Here is a 14,577-nt window from a genome sequence, read left to right as displayed (position 1 = left end):
GTTTACGGGCCTACAAAGACGTAGGGTTGGTAAGTAGGAATTCTCTTTTTGTTGCTGTTAGATTTCGGCCCAGACGTGATAAATACAGTTTAGGAACGTAAAACTGAAATGCATCGAGCACTTTTATTTCAACATCATATTGTGATTAGACAGCTATACACTGTACAAGCATATTGATATGTTTTAATAAACTGAACAAAGAATTACAATGTTTACCATACCTTTTTACATCAACTGTTCAAAGCACTAATCTGTTCACAGATTCTGTTTTGAGTTTCTTCACTCTGATGTCAAATTGAAAATTTTATTTCTCTTGCAAGTGGCCGACAAAAAAAGGCAGGTTTTTGCTGGGGTTGGTCGGCTAACCAGAAACACAGCATTTTCCATAGGCCTATAGGGGAGACTAAACAGTTAGCGCCTGCGCCTAGACCCCACGGTGTGAGGCAAGTAAAAACCAGGGTTTGAACCATTGAAAGTCCTTTTTTGGTGGAATTTTTTTTCTGCAATCTGGACAGTATAGGAGTGGCTGTGGTAGGCTAGACTCTTTATTTGCTGAATTAGTTCACATAAATGGTCTTTTTCTACCTTGGGTTTTGGCACCCCTGATATAGTGGGATGGTATTCAACAGTGTGTCTGAAGCTAGGACCTATCCAAGGGCTCTGATTAGGGAAGGTTATCTGGAGAATAGCCGTATAGAATTTGTCAGGAATAAATCTAATAACGGTTGACATAACTGGTTAGTATTTGAGGTTAAGTTTTTGTAGTCTGATGTTTTGATTCCTGGGATAATAACACCTTCTTTTTCTTGACTTCCCCATAGGGCTACATGCTTTACTGGCATTTATTGTAACTGTTTAGTCTCCCCTTTAAATGGGATCACCCTAGAGTTAGATGTGATTTTTCTGTGTCTTTCGTTATTACGGTTCCACCTTTCAGTACTGTAAAATTGAATTTATTAGATTATTTTTTCTGAGATAAATTTGCACTTGAAAGTATTCAGTAATTTTGTGTGTTTAAAAATTGATTCATGCATGGAAATAAATTGTATCATTTGAGCTGAGATTTCCTTGATTCTTTTGGTTGAGACAATCGCAGCCAAGTAATCAAAAGCAGTTCAGGCCAAAGATTGCCAATCAAGTGTAAAAGTATTAAGTCTTTCCACATAGTCCGAAATATGTTTCTTCATCGGAGGAGTTTCAAGTCCATGTTTAAAATGTAAGGGGAACTCGGGTAGCTGTTGTGACCTTGGCCTCGAAGGTGTGTCCCTTACGAAGTTCGTTAGTAGTGCGATGTTAGTGGTACGGTCAACCCAAGGAAACACAAAGAGTCGCTACATGTTGAAGACGTTGATCTGTATTCTCGCACTCTGTCCTCACTCTACATCGGGTGTCCGCTTCAGACTAAACTCTAGTCCAGACTTGGACTGACTCTAGTACATGGTACCTCATTTATATATCTTCTACGCCTACATATCGATTTCTGAGAAAAGGGACCTTCTTCCACTGTATCTGAATCATCATGCGTCATTTTCTCTAAAGAGCACTCAGGACAGTCCCAAATAAGGCGATATCCACCCTAAGCATGCTCTGCCCTCCTGGAGAGAAGGTCATTATTTCTTACCGGGCCATTTACTCTAGCCATCATTCTAAGGAAATAGTGGCCGCCTACACTCTTTCTCAGAACATATTATCATAACAGACGTCATCCTAAATCCCCCGTCACAAATAAGAAATTCAGCTCGGCCGACGTGTTGGCGAGCTTCAAATGTGTATTTTAGGCCGAAGTACGGCCGACGTTTTGTCGATTACACGGGCTTCGGGCGATTTTAAAATAATAAAAGTTGATCCAAATATTGGCCTTTTACCAGGTTAGTCGATACTGACTTCGTCGATGTTCAAGAGATAGTACCATCTCATGGGGGATTTTTAGTTTCTGGTGTTCGACGGACGTCGCCCGAGATTTTCATTGGGAATACGGTCGACGCTCGGGCGATTTTGATATTCGGCGAGCTTCTGGCGATCTACAAAGTCGGCCGACGCTCGCATGAATTGTGACGCTGGCTTAAGGACATCTTAGAAAGTACCAGAACTCAACTAATACTACAATACAATGCTAGCGCACCTTATTACAAAAACTCTAAGGGAGATGTTTGACTTTTTTAAAACGAGTTTGCTCAGTGCAAGGCCACATGGACCAGAGAGAGAGAGAGAGAGAGAGAGAGAGAGAGAGAGAGAGAGAGAGAGAGAGAGAGAGAGAGAGAGAGAGAGAGAGAGAGAGAGAGAGAGAGAGAGAGAGAGAGAGAGAGAATATTGATTAGAAAATGGCATTCTATTTATTACTTTGCCGGAGAAAGCAAAACACCTGAAGCAATATTCCCGAACATTGGCCATTAGTGCTTTCCTATGTTATATTTCACCAGAGCAGGCCTATTAGAAATGTTGAGAGCTTGGGATTATGTCGAAAATGCTCTTGTATTTCTGGCAAACTAGTCCGCAGGACTGCCTTACTATGGCCGTTCACACGAGAACTTTCTAGCTTTCCACTCCACCAGCTCACCCCCCGTTCTCTGTTTGGATTCCTCCCAAGTGAAGAGCGGTTTGTAGCCGAGAATCCGCGTGGCTTTCTTATAGTTAAAGTAGAAAGTCGTGTTTACGATAGTCAGTAAAGCAGGGGTCAAGCGGGGAACGAAGGTGTAAAACGGCTTGGAAAGGAAACGCAGGAAAGCGAGCAGATAGGCGATAAAGTACAGCAGCCAGAGCGGGAGGACCAAGCCGTCCTCCCATCTGATTCCGATAGGGGCGCAGAGCTCGCCGTACAGCGTTTGGTCGTTCTTCACGGGCGTGTCGTCGGCTATGAAGAACGCCTCCCCTCCGGCGGTGTGTGGTGACGTCATCAGCGTCTGGGCGGCCAGCAGGTGAGCCCAGGCGACGTTCCCGACGTAAGAACGGATGACCTTGACCTTTGGATCGCCCATGCGTTTCTGAGGCCGGGTGAACAGGTCCACGCCGAACTCCTGCCATATCTTCATGACCGTCCATCCAAAGCCACCGTAAAGTCCTGCAGTAAAGAAACGCCATCTTAAACCTTTCTGCCTCCACAAAAATAGTTGCCTGAGGCCTTCTCTAAAGAAAACTGACCTCTCCCATTGGTCACTGTCGTGTCTCCTGATAAGTGTCAAAGCTTGCCACAGTTTGGCGTCATCTCGCGCTCACCATCTATGCCTAAAAAACGGCGTTTGAAACTTTTTTTCCAATGCAGAAAGGTTAGAAAACTCGCTACGGCTTTCCTCGCGATAAAATATCTGCTTCTGTCAGTCACGTGACTTCAGAAAAGGGTCAATGGGAGCGACGATGTGCGTTATTCTCAGGACCACTACTAGTATCTCACCGTCATGAGAAAAGGAAATTTGTAATCACGCGGCTACCACCTAGTTTTGCTTTCGCCATATTAGTGTTTTTACGATGTCTCCGATTAACCTGCTGATTACCTGCCAAGGCAAATAAAACAAGACCATTGCATGCCCTGGGCAAAAGATACAAATCCGTAAGTTCTGCTGCTGTACCAATGTCTGCAGCCAGAGGGCCCAAAAGTGTAGCCTCCGTTGCTGGCTTCTCCCACCGGCGATTTTTCAACTTATCGGGCCAGATTCTTCGGTTGGAGGGGCCGTATCTGCTTGGAGACCGTATCTGCTTGAGGATTCCAAGCAGATACTGGGCCTCAAGCAGATACGGTTTCCAAGCAGATACGGCCGCCCAACCAAAGAATCTGGCCCGATAAGTTGAAAAATCGCCGGTGGGAGAAGCCTGCAACGGAGGCTACCAAAAGTGACCTTGACCTCACAACATCTATCCACATATCAAATATCAAGACAATCCATCCAGGGGTTCTTGTTGCGACAGACAAACAAACCAAAAACTATACCACCATTTTTCATGGAAGTAACAAAAACACGACACAGACAAGATATGTTTTCGAAGAAACTGAATCAGTTATACCTCCCGGTCGTAAGGCGCAGGTGTGCAGAGTTTTCCCGCCGTTTGTCCGCCGCCCGTTCCACTGCAGCACCATCGCCTCAGCAGCCGCTTTGGTCCGGCCGTACGGCAGCAATGGGCACGAGTTGTCGTACGGCGTGCTCTCGTCCCCATCCTCCATTGGGTCGCCCCTGCTGTTTGGCCCCACGGCCTCTACGCTGCTGGTGTAGACCAAACAAGGGACGTCCTCGTTCAAACAGCATTGGAGCAGGGTCTCCGTTCCTGTTTTGTGACAAAAAATGGGCAAAAATGTCAAAGCAGGACACATTTATATACCTGATGACAGTGATGCCATGTAAGAACGAACATATAATAGACAAAGTATGTAGTCATGTTTCAAAAAGAGAGAAGAAAGTACGAGGTGATCAATATTAGTTTAGCAATAGTCCACAGTTTGTCTGCTGTTAGTTTTTTAACGTTAGAATGTAGCATCTTACCAATTCATATTTTGCATTATGCTTCGTATAGACCGCATGTGGTCATCTGTGCATTTAACCCATTTGGGCAGGAATATGCAATAAAGACTGTTATTATCAAAATATGGTATGTAGTCATCTTCGCTGCTTGAACCCCAGTCTTAAATTGACCATGATCAGTAAAATGTCTTTTGAGATCAGAACAGATAATTGCTTCGGAGGCCGTTCAAGGAAGAATCGACATCGCACCGATCAGCTTCTGGGTACTGTAGTAGGCTGAAATTGCACATGTATGATAATGCAATTCCTTTAAACTTAATTTCCTTTAATGAATTCTGAAGAGTTTCTGTTCCACAGCTGCTAGGGTGGAGTGAGGTATGAAAGTACACTCTTAAGGTCTCATTTATGAGGGGTTTTTTTTGCCCCATAGGCTTACATGTTATAATACGTCTTTTACATGGCCATGGGCGCGTTTGTAATGAAGATATAGGAAATGTGCCGATGTTATTCATTCTTTGTTGAGAACATTTACCCTGGATCATGTGGAAAAATTGCCAACATTTTCACTACATACAATCTCTTTTTATAGCAATAACAAACTGCATTTAGCTACACCTCCCAAAAGGCACTTTCCAGCTGTAAGCGCATGACCGCATCACGTACGATGCTCGGCTGTATACGTCCGACCTCGCGCGCGGCTGCCGAACCTTGCCTGCTAATTTCTTCAGATACAAACAAGCTTTCATCAGTTTGACGCTTGAGATCAAAACGCTGGCTAAAAGGGAATTTCCCACTGATATAAACACACGTTCATGCAGCCATTTTTTTTAGGTATTTGGATTCTTTTAGGTATCCACTCGGAGTAATACATGAATGAGACCTTAAATTAGCACAATGATGAGATGTGTAGATAGACAAGCCTTGACATCACACCTTTGACATTGACGTTCCACAAGGCCACGTCACTGACCATTCCGAAGACATCAATCAGTGACGCGGCGTGGATGACCACGTCTGCGCCTGCGCACACCTCCGTCATCTGGGCCATGTCCGTGACGTCACCGCGGATGATTTTGACCTTGACCCCTACACATCATCAGTCATCACTTTGTTAGTGATACATTTCTTTGTAAACGTATATGACTTTTCGTAAAATCTTTGTTTCATCATATTGATACATATGTATGTGCTGTTGTTTTGAGTGTGTGTGTGGATAACGTTAACGTATGAAGCTGTTTTGCTCTCCCATTTTGGTTAATTTTCTTAAACATAAACATAGCTTACAACAATAGATTCGGATGACTTTTAAAAGGGAATGAATTAGCGACAAATAAATGACTTTGAAAACTCTATGTTGAAACTCCAAACTCTGTCATCCTGGCTGGCTAAGGTGGCTCGGTTGCCTTGTGGTTAGGGCACCCTCCTCTATCAGCGGTGAAACCCGCTCGGGGAATTTTCGGAAAACCCTCCCGCCCTCAGCCCTGATCTTATGAACGGAGATTTTGGCTTCTCGGGGCGTCACTGACAGTTGCTCATAAATAATTAATGAGCTAGCCTTATTTGGCACCAACTGTCGTTAGTTACTCATGAATAATTAAGTAGCGATGTAAGACGTAAGCTGATTGGCTGATAGCTTCCCAGTGTCCTTTGCGGCTTTGCTCGAGATGAGCTTTAGCAAACCCTCTGATTGGCTGAAAGCTGTTTGGTGGTGACGTCGCCAGAAGCGTGTTCAGGGGCTCGGAAGGGCAGGGCCGCTATGGAAGGTAATGAACATATCGGGTCTGCTGGGAGGATGGGTTAGGGATGATGATTCAGAACCTGGAGGTACTGTGTTCTGACATGTCCCGATGTTGTGCCCTTGGGAAAAGCACTTAACACCTATTTCCTCACATTACTCAGGTGACAATGAGTACCTAGCTTCGGTTAGGGACGTCCCTAGGATAGGATGTTAAATTGAGGTCCCGTGTTTGAGGAGAGTCACGCCTCAGCAAGTTCACGGTACAGAAAAGGTAAAGAAAACGTTACAGAGATAGCCCACCACAAGAGTAGGGGTTCATCCCGGTGTAAGTGGATAAAATAAATCTGTCCGGATTCAGTACAAACCTGGTGTGTTACACCAAGGTTTATACGCCATGAGGCGGTTTATCGGGTATCTAATACGAGCAGACAAACGAACAAACAAACCTTTCTTCTCCGGCGACTTGTAGCTGCGCAGTTCTGTATCGACCACGCGGATCTCGGAGATGTTCCCCCCTCTCTGGACCAGCATGTCAACAATGTTGGTGCCGAGAAACCCGCACCCTCCGGTCACCACGTACGTCAGGCCCGCGGTCGTCATGGTCGGCCTGCGGCTGGAATCTTAAAAAACGAGCAAGAAAGTTTATCAACTTCTCAACTTCAACTTCGGTGTACCCCCATATAACCCCATCAGGGGCAAAGTAGGGAGGGGGAGGAGGAGCTCCCGGGCGAAGGCGGGCAGGCTTCCAGCCTGGCCCGGAAAGTCTCAACTGAGCATGGGAGACAACACGACCTGGCTAGGCAGGGCGTTTCACTCAGGAATTGTATGTGGAAAAAACGAAAATCTGTATGTGTCTGAACGAGCGTAGATGGTATGGTATCTATGTTGGTGGCCTCCCCGGGTGCGCCCCAGGTTAAGAAAGGTACGAAGCAGAAACACTGTCACAAAAATCGTATATATGTTTTTAAAAAGGGACATGTTTTTTTATAAGGGGGCAAATTAAATCCACATATGTTTTGAAAATAGGGCCGTTTTTTTAAAGGGGGCAAATTAAATCCACATATGTTTTGAAAATGGCACATGTTTTTAAAAAGGGGGCAAATTAAATCCACATATGTTTTGAAAATAGGACATGGTTTTTCTTATGGGTCATATCTTTTAAAACAATATGCATCTTAAAAATAACCAAAATGAGAATATGAGACGAAAAAAAAACATACACCATTTTCATTTTGTACCGTGTATAAGTTTATTCCCCAATCCAGGAAACCCACCGGTTTGCAAAGTGGTGCTTTCAAAATGGTCTATCGTTTCCGATTTACCCCCCATTTTGATAGTGGTGCTGTAACAGGCAACATATTAGCGTAAGGACCGCCCGGGGGTCACGTGGTGGGAGCACATGACACGGGCGCGTCCTGGCGTCAGCCTGACCACGCCCCGTCGCGCTCGCGTAGCCCCGCCTTCCGGAAAGCTTATAAAGATCGGTGTAGGACGTCTGTAAGTAGCATTAGAGCCGAGATCATCCCGCTGTCGTCTTGTATCACCCCGGTTAGAGTAGTATCATTCGTCGTCCTTCCACTTCTGTTCAGGTATTTCAGTATCTTCTTAGTAACTTCCCATATTCCGTTAGTCCCTTGTATTCTTTGTATGTATGATCGACAGCAGTACCTTGAATAAACTATCACATCAAACTGTAAACTGAACCCGAGTCTTGGTAATATTTGGTGAGAGCTTCGTGTGGTGAGAGCACATAGTATAGTTATATACACGTCTTAGTGTGGTGAGAGCACATCGTAAAGTAGACCAGATCCTACCCAAAAGACCATCTTGTCACAGTGCTTTCCAGTTACGCCGATTTCAAACTGGTCGATTTCAAACTGGTCGATTTCAAACTGGTCGATTTCAAACTCCAAACGGAAATGAAATGACGTAAGTCGGAAATGACGTAAGTCGACGCTCATCGCCAGAGAAGCCACCAAGTATCGGTGATCGCTGTTTACGTCCTTGTTTTCACCGTCTTGTACGCGTTTTCTGATCAGCTACGTGTCCCCAGGATATACCAGGTTTGTGTTGAATTCAGACTATATAAAGTCTTGTTTGTTTCATAAATATGATTAAATTCGACTGGAAATGCGTGTTTTGTAATGACGCCAGATGGGGGAGGGGGGCATGAACTCGTACGAATACATGTTCACCACGCGTATACACCACCATTTGTTACTAGTAATAATGTTTTATCTGTGTGCATGTGCTTACATAATGGACACATCTAGACCTTCTGGTGAAACGGTGTTGCTTTCCAGGATAGTTGGCCATTCTTACGGGAAACTTCAAACATATACAAAGAAGAATGGTAGAAAGGTTGAGCCTCGTATGTGTATGCCTTGTTGCTGTGATTTATTATGTTATAATATTTGTGTGTATGATCTAAGGATAACAGTATGGCTATTCCTTGAGAGAAAAGAATTGTGTAATGAACGTGGCAAACATGAACACATGCTACATAATTTGATCCCAGTTTGCACATGAAAACATTTCGATTTAGTTACATTTTATTTATTCATCAGCTTTCACTGTTGCTCGTCAATATATGTGTAAATTTTTTTTGTTCTTTGCTAGTTTTATGGACGCCAGCAATAAAGTGGCTGGGCCATATCTGCGAGTCAAGGACTGGAGTCAGATGCCACTAAGAACTGTTGACTCGGAGCGAAATTCTACAACAAGTCTGTGGAGCAGCTTCAACCTTCCATGGACATGTTAACTGTTTTTGTGTAACTGAAGACATTCAAATTTTTCAATGCAATTTCAGTAGGTGTATACATGATAGTGAACACTGTAACTAGTATAAGTATAAAGGTATGTACCATACGTTTGGTGTTCGGAACTTCCCCCTCCAACCCCTGCGTTTGACTTCAGTAGTTCTTTCTAGGATGTGTTGACTACTGTATTTTGACAAGATAACACAATATGTTTCCTTCAATTTTAGCCTCACATCATTGCCTTGTCTAAGATTCAACTTTAGGCATGTAAGAAACCACGGTTTTCTTATATAAGTAAGGTTTTTATTGCACAAGAAAAATACTATTAGTGTTGTAGCCTTTTGCGTAGAATATGTTAACTATTATAGTGTAATTATTATTAAAAATCCATTTCCTGCAAATTCATGCCTCAGTCCGACTGATATGAGACACATGGGAAATCCCCCAAGTTCTTCTTACATATTGATAATAACTTTTACTCTACTAGTACATTGCATTGCACAGTACATTGAAGGTACAGCAGCATTCTTCACAAAGCACAATCTTCATCTTCAATGGGAATGGAAAATACACTCCAAGGTCTATTCATATACTACAATGATGGATGTACATGTATAGTCTGTCACAAACTGAAAGTGACCAAAGCGTACATGTATATTGAAACACAAAGTGGTGAATTTTTGAATAAGAATAAGTATAATAAGAATAGGTAAGAAAGGAACTTGAGGAGAAACCCTTGCCATCTGACAAAGGATGAATATTGAACAATCTACAAAATGTACAATCTGCATGTGATTTTTTTTCCCGTCAATTAGGACATACAGACCATGCTTGTCCGTACAGTAAAAATACATGAGAACCTCTACACAACATCCCACTACATGTATTAGTACATAATTAGATCAAGTTCAGAGAACACACACAGAGATCACACCTTTATCATTTACTCATGATTCATTCAATATCACTGGTCGGAATAAGTATGATACAGGCAACAAAGGACATTCTAGGCTACACCATCATGCTCATATTTTCTAAACAATGACATCATCTGCATAGATACAACTAGATTGAAGAATCATAGCTTCTTATAAAGAGACTGAGTGTTGTGAAACATTACATGAAATGGATCAATTTTCATTTACATGTACTAGCTATTCATTCAATTCATTTACCCTGAGGAATCCAACACTTACAAAATATTCTACAATCATTTGCAAATACAAAAATTTTGTTCACATCAAACTTAATTATCTACAATATTATAAAGCACCAGGTATATCAGGTACGCATATTAAATAAGAACACATACTTCGATGTGCTTACAGATACATGTACTTGTATCCAGCAGGGATGAAAATCAACATGTTTTCATTGCTTCAGAAAGCACTAAACTGTCAATGTGTGTTGTTTCAAATACATAATAATTTATATACATATCCTTGGTTCAACCGTTGGTTGAAAGACTTTGACACATGCATGTGCATATGCATGACATTCATCCTTGTGTAGACAGCATGATGCATCAACAGCTACATTGTATGGTCATAGCACTCATAGGTGCTGTGTATATGCAGCAAGGGCTGGGAAAATCCCTACAGTGCCGATCCTCTGGAGCATACTATTAGTAAGAAACAAGGAAAATGCGTTCAAATGGACATGACAACAATTCCCAGTGGCAACAAGGTAAGTTATTCAAAATGTCTAAAAAACTATGAATAATACGTGGTAAATTTACACGCTATGCATATTTTTACAAACCTGAGAAAAACATGCCAGCCAGCAAGGACAAGTAATTTTAATCTTCGTCTGGAATCTGGATAGATATTCCTTTCAAACTAATGCACGATCATACAAATTTATACTCGCTAAGGTCTCTTAACAAACAGAATAAGAAACACAAATTTATTTTTGTGGCTTCCTGGGTTCGTATCAGACTACAAAAATCGTGTCCGAACTTGCACATGGTTGCGCCGGCCGTTCGCCCCCCTCCCCATTCCCCTCACTGACTACGGAGCAAAACTATCGCAAGTTTGTACATTTTAACAATTCATATCAACGAAAATTGAACCACATATCATATCATTGATCGTCTCAAGTTGTTAGAACGTAAAGTGAAGAGTTCCTCGATAGCTAGCTCGGCACGCAATTGCAATTTGCGTAGTTTTGTAATCTTCCAAACGATACGGCTGCATAACGATTTACATTCTATAAAGTACCAATTAAACATGCAACTCTAAAATCATTACAACGTGAAAAAGTCAACACAAACCTGGTATATCCTGGGGACACGTAGCTGATCAGAAAACGCGTACAAGACGGTGAGAACAAGGACGTAAACAGCGATCACCGATACTTGGTGGCTTCTCTGGCGATGAGCGTCGACTTACGTCATTTCCGACTTACGTCATTTCATTTCCGTTTGGAGTTTGAAATCGACCAGTTTGAAATCGACCAGTTTGAAATCGGCGTAACTGGAAAGCACCACTATCAAAATGGGGGGTAAATCGGAAACGATAGACCATTTTGAAAGCACCACTTTGCAAACCGGTGGGTTTCCTGGATTGGGGAATAAACTTATACACGGTACAAAATGAAAATGGTGTATGTTTTTTTTTCGTCTCATATTCTCATTTTGGTTATTTTTAAGATGCATATTGTTTTAAAAGATATGACCCATAAGGAAAACCATGTCCTATTTTCAAAACATATGTGGATTTAATTTGCCCCCTTTTTAAAAACATGTGCCATTTTCAAAACATATGTGGATTTAATTTGCCCCCTTTAAAAAAACGGCCCTATTTTCAAAACATATGTGGATTTAATTTGCCCCCTTATAAAAAAACATGTCCCTTTTTAAAAACACATATACGATTTTTGTGACAGTGTTTCTGCTTCGTAAAAGGTCACTTAAGAAAGGACCTTGCGGGGTGGGTGTGCTGAGGCCCAATTTCCTCGGGGGCATGTTGGACCTGGTGCCGAAGAGCTGGACTGTGTTGGCCCTGGTTACAGTTTGGATCTATGGCCATTATGTTACACAGCTTGTAACGTTACAGCTTTTATTAGCGTGTAATGATGTTTTGTCTCTCTTTAAGGTGTCTAGTGACCACTAATCCCCCAGCGGAGGAGAAGATACATAGAATATACAGATTAAACATACGGTTACAGTCAACATACATCTCATGCAGTGATCGATCTGAAATAACTAAGATGTCACAAGTCTTACGGAATTTAGCATGTCTTTTGATACTGCTCAATAAGTTTTAAAAACAAAACCACCTATGGTTTCTTTAGGGCACCCTCCTTTATCAGCGCTGAAACCCGCTCGGGAAATGTTCGGCAAACCTTCCCGGTCTCAGCCCTGATCTTTTGAACGGAGATTTTGTGTTTTGGGGACGTCACTGACAGTTGCTCGAGAATAATTAAGTAGCGATGTCAGCCGTAAGCTGATTGGCTGATAGCTTACCAGCGTCCTTTGCGGCTTTGCTCAAAATGAGCTTTAGCAAACCCTCTGATTGGCTGAAAGCTGTTTGGTGGTGACGTCGCCAGAACCGTGTTCAGGGGCTTGGAAGGGCAGGGCCGCTATGGGAGGTAACGAACATATCGGGTCTGCTGGGAGGGTGGTTTAAGGGGGCTCTAGGAGCTCTTTTGCGATCTCCTCGGTAGTTGAGAACAGTGGCCCATATGTAGCAAATCGCGAATCAGCTCTCCCCACACAAATAAACGCCGACGCTCCTAGAAGGTTTGCAAAGTTGGCTATCGTCATTATCTTCGCCGAGTACTATAGTACTCGGGGAAGATAATGTTTTTGGTTGAGCCAGCTGTTGGGTGGGTCTGTATATATGTCAAGAGCATAACTCAAGAAACCTTTGATGTATCTTTATGATCTTTGGTAGATGTGTAGTGGTTGTACAAAGGAAGGTCAAGTTCGAAAATTGTTCACCTTGCGTTTTTCGACAGTACTGCAGCGGACTTGTGTTTGTATTTAGGCAAAAAAAGTGACGGAAACATTGATGGATCTTCATGATTTTTTGTAGGTGTGTAGATGTTGTGAAAACGGAGGTCAAGTTCAAAAATGATTTCCATGGCATTTTCCGTCGGTATTGCAGCGGGCTTTGTGTGGATGTGTATTTGTATGTGCAAGGAGGTTAAAACCTCCTTGGTATGTGGACAACATAACTCGAGTAGCTGTTGATGGTTCTGTATGATATTTAGTGGATGGGTAGGGTTTACAAAAAGGAAGGTCGAGTTCGATAATGGGCCTTCTAGCGGGTACCTAAGGTACTGCAGCGGAGCTTCAAAATTTTGGATTTTTGGAACATATTTTCTGAAAGTGCTATGGTCATGATTTTTATGTGGTAGATAGTTCATGCCACAGGAAGTAAGTTGTGTAAGTTTGGGCCCCATGGCGTCTTGTTTGGAACTGCAGTGGGTGTTTTTGTTTTGACCTTCGGACATGAATAACTTGACAAGGGGTCGACAGATCGTCGTGAAGTTTGGTATGTAGAGAGCTCAGATGGTGCTTTACACAATCAATGACTTATTATGCAAATCAGGAGCTAATCTGCATAATTAGTAAGGATAGTTTGTAAATCCACTACATTTCATAATGGGACATGTGACAGTGTTCCCGAAACATGTCAACAGAGGGCCTTGCCTAAAAGTATAAATAAACAGATGGGGCACATAAATAAACAGATAGGGCTGTCTCACTACACTCCAAGCAGATGTGTGGGTCCGGTTGGTTTTTAACGTGTTCAGTTTAGGCATTTTTGTCCAACACACGGTTGGAGACATAACGAAAAGGGGACAAAAAAGAAAACCTGACAAAAACACCTAAAAACACGTCAAAAACCAGCTGGACCCAAAGAGAGCTCAGAGAGCACACTGCACCGAAACTGCACCACTGCTAGTTTATCAATCAAATGGGATGGCAATTCTTGTCAAAACCAGAGAAAATAAAGTTCTTCCCCGACTGTTTTGGTTTTATCTCTACAAAATGCAAACAGCAGTCGGGCAGTCCGCTTGCTTCCTATTTAGAAACATCGGTCCCTATACTGAGATAGAGCAACAGGTGAACTGACCGATCATTTGTACCACTTGTTAACTTCTTAGGAGTGCTGATAGAACTACTGACATTCTCATAGTAATTCCTGGACATTTCAAATTGACATTCTTTAAGCAATCAGCTATTCAAAACCAAAATATTGAAATGAGGTAGAAAAGTGGATGGAGAGGGAGAAAGTCAATAACTTAACTGGGTCAGGCAACATTATGTAGGCACTACGAATAAAGAACCTTAGTTAAAACTTATTAGCAACAGTATAAAAAGTGGAGAGTTTAGTTGTCGTGTCTTTCTTCCTCGGAACACAAAGGTCAAAAGAGACCGTATGATGTGCGTAACAAGAGTTATTCTAGCTGCGCATGCGTAGGTTGGTGGGAACTTCTTAGGAGCGGGCCATTGCGATATAGGGGTGGTTGGGCGTTATTGTGTTGTTTTAGAGTGCGCTATGATGCAGAAAATATGTTTCATCACTACGAATTCAGAACTGTCGCTTAACTTAGCTTAAGCAAGAGCATAAAAAATTGACGATGCTTTGCCCCATAAAAGTGATTAGAAGAATCGACTAGT

The 14,577-nt window shown here is 42.4% G+C and overlaps 1 protein-coding gene and 2 long non-coding RNA genes across 3 annotated transcripts; 1 reads left to right on the top strand and 2 right to left on the bottom strand.

Annotated features, from left to right (window-relative positions):
* Nucleotides 1-2,293: 2,293 nt before the first annotated feature.
* Nucleotides 2,294-6,818, bottom strand: LOC136429346 (3 beta-hydroxysteroid dehydrogenase type 7-like). The gene is made up of 4 exons (XM_066419200.1): nt 6,633-6,818; nt 5,382-5,534; nt 3,997-4,254; nt 2,294-3,058 (listed from the first exon to the last, which is right to left on the bottom strand). Exons 1-4 carry the CDS (start codon nt 6,784-6,786, stop codon nt 2,508-2,510), a joined length of 1,116 nt encoding a protein of 371 aa, XP_066275297.1. The 5' UTR covers nt 6,787-6,818; the 3' UTR covers nt 2,294-2,507.
* Nucleotides 6,819-7,524: 706 nt separating this feature from the next.
* On the top strand, nt 7,525-9,346 carry LOC136431292 (uncharacterized). Its single transcript, XR_010755012.1, has 2 exons — nt 7,525-8,249; nt 8,806-9,346. It is a non-coding gene; the product is annotated as an uncharacterized lncRNA (long non-coding RNA).
* A 527-nt stretch (nt 9,347-9,873) lies between these two features.
* LOC136431293 (uncharacterized) lies at nt 9,874-11,803 on the bottom strand. The gene is made up of 2 exons (XR_010755013.1): nt 11,218-11,803; nt 9,874-10,566 (listed from the first exon to the last, which is right to left on the bottom strand). It is a non-coding gene; the product is annotated as an uncharacterized lncRNA (long non-coding RNA).
* Nucleotides 11,804-14,577: the final 2,774 nt, after the last annotated feature.

Source organism: Branchiostoma lanceolatum, chromosome 3 (assembly GCF_035083965.1).
Source record: "Branchiostoma lanceolatum isolate klBraLanc5 chromosome 3, klBraLanc5.hap2, whole genome shotgun sequence".
Lineage (NCBI taxonomy): Eukaryota > Metazoa > Chordata > Leptocardii > Amphioxiformes > Branchiostomatidae > Branchiostoma > Branchiostoma lanceolatum.
Note: the sequence above shows the minus strand (reverse complement) of the source record. Positions and strands in the feature narration are given on the sequence as shown.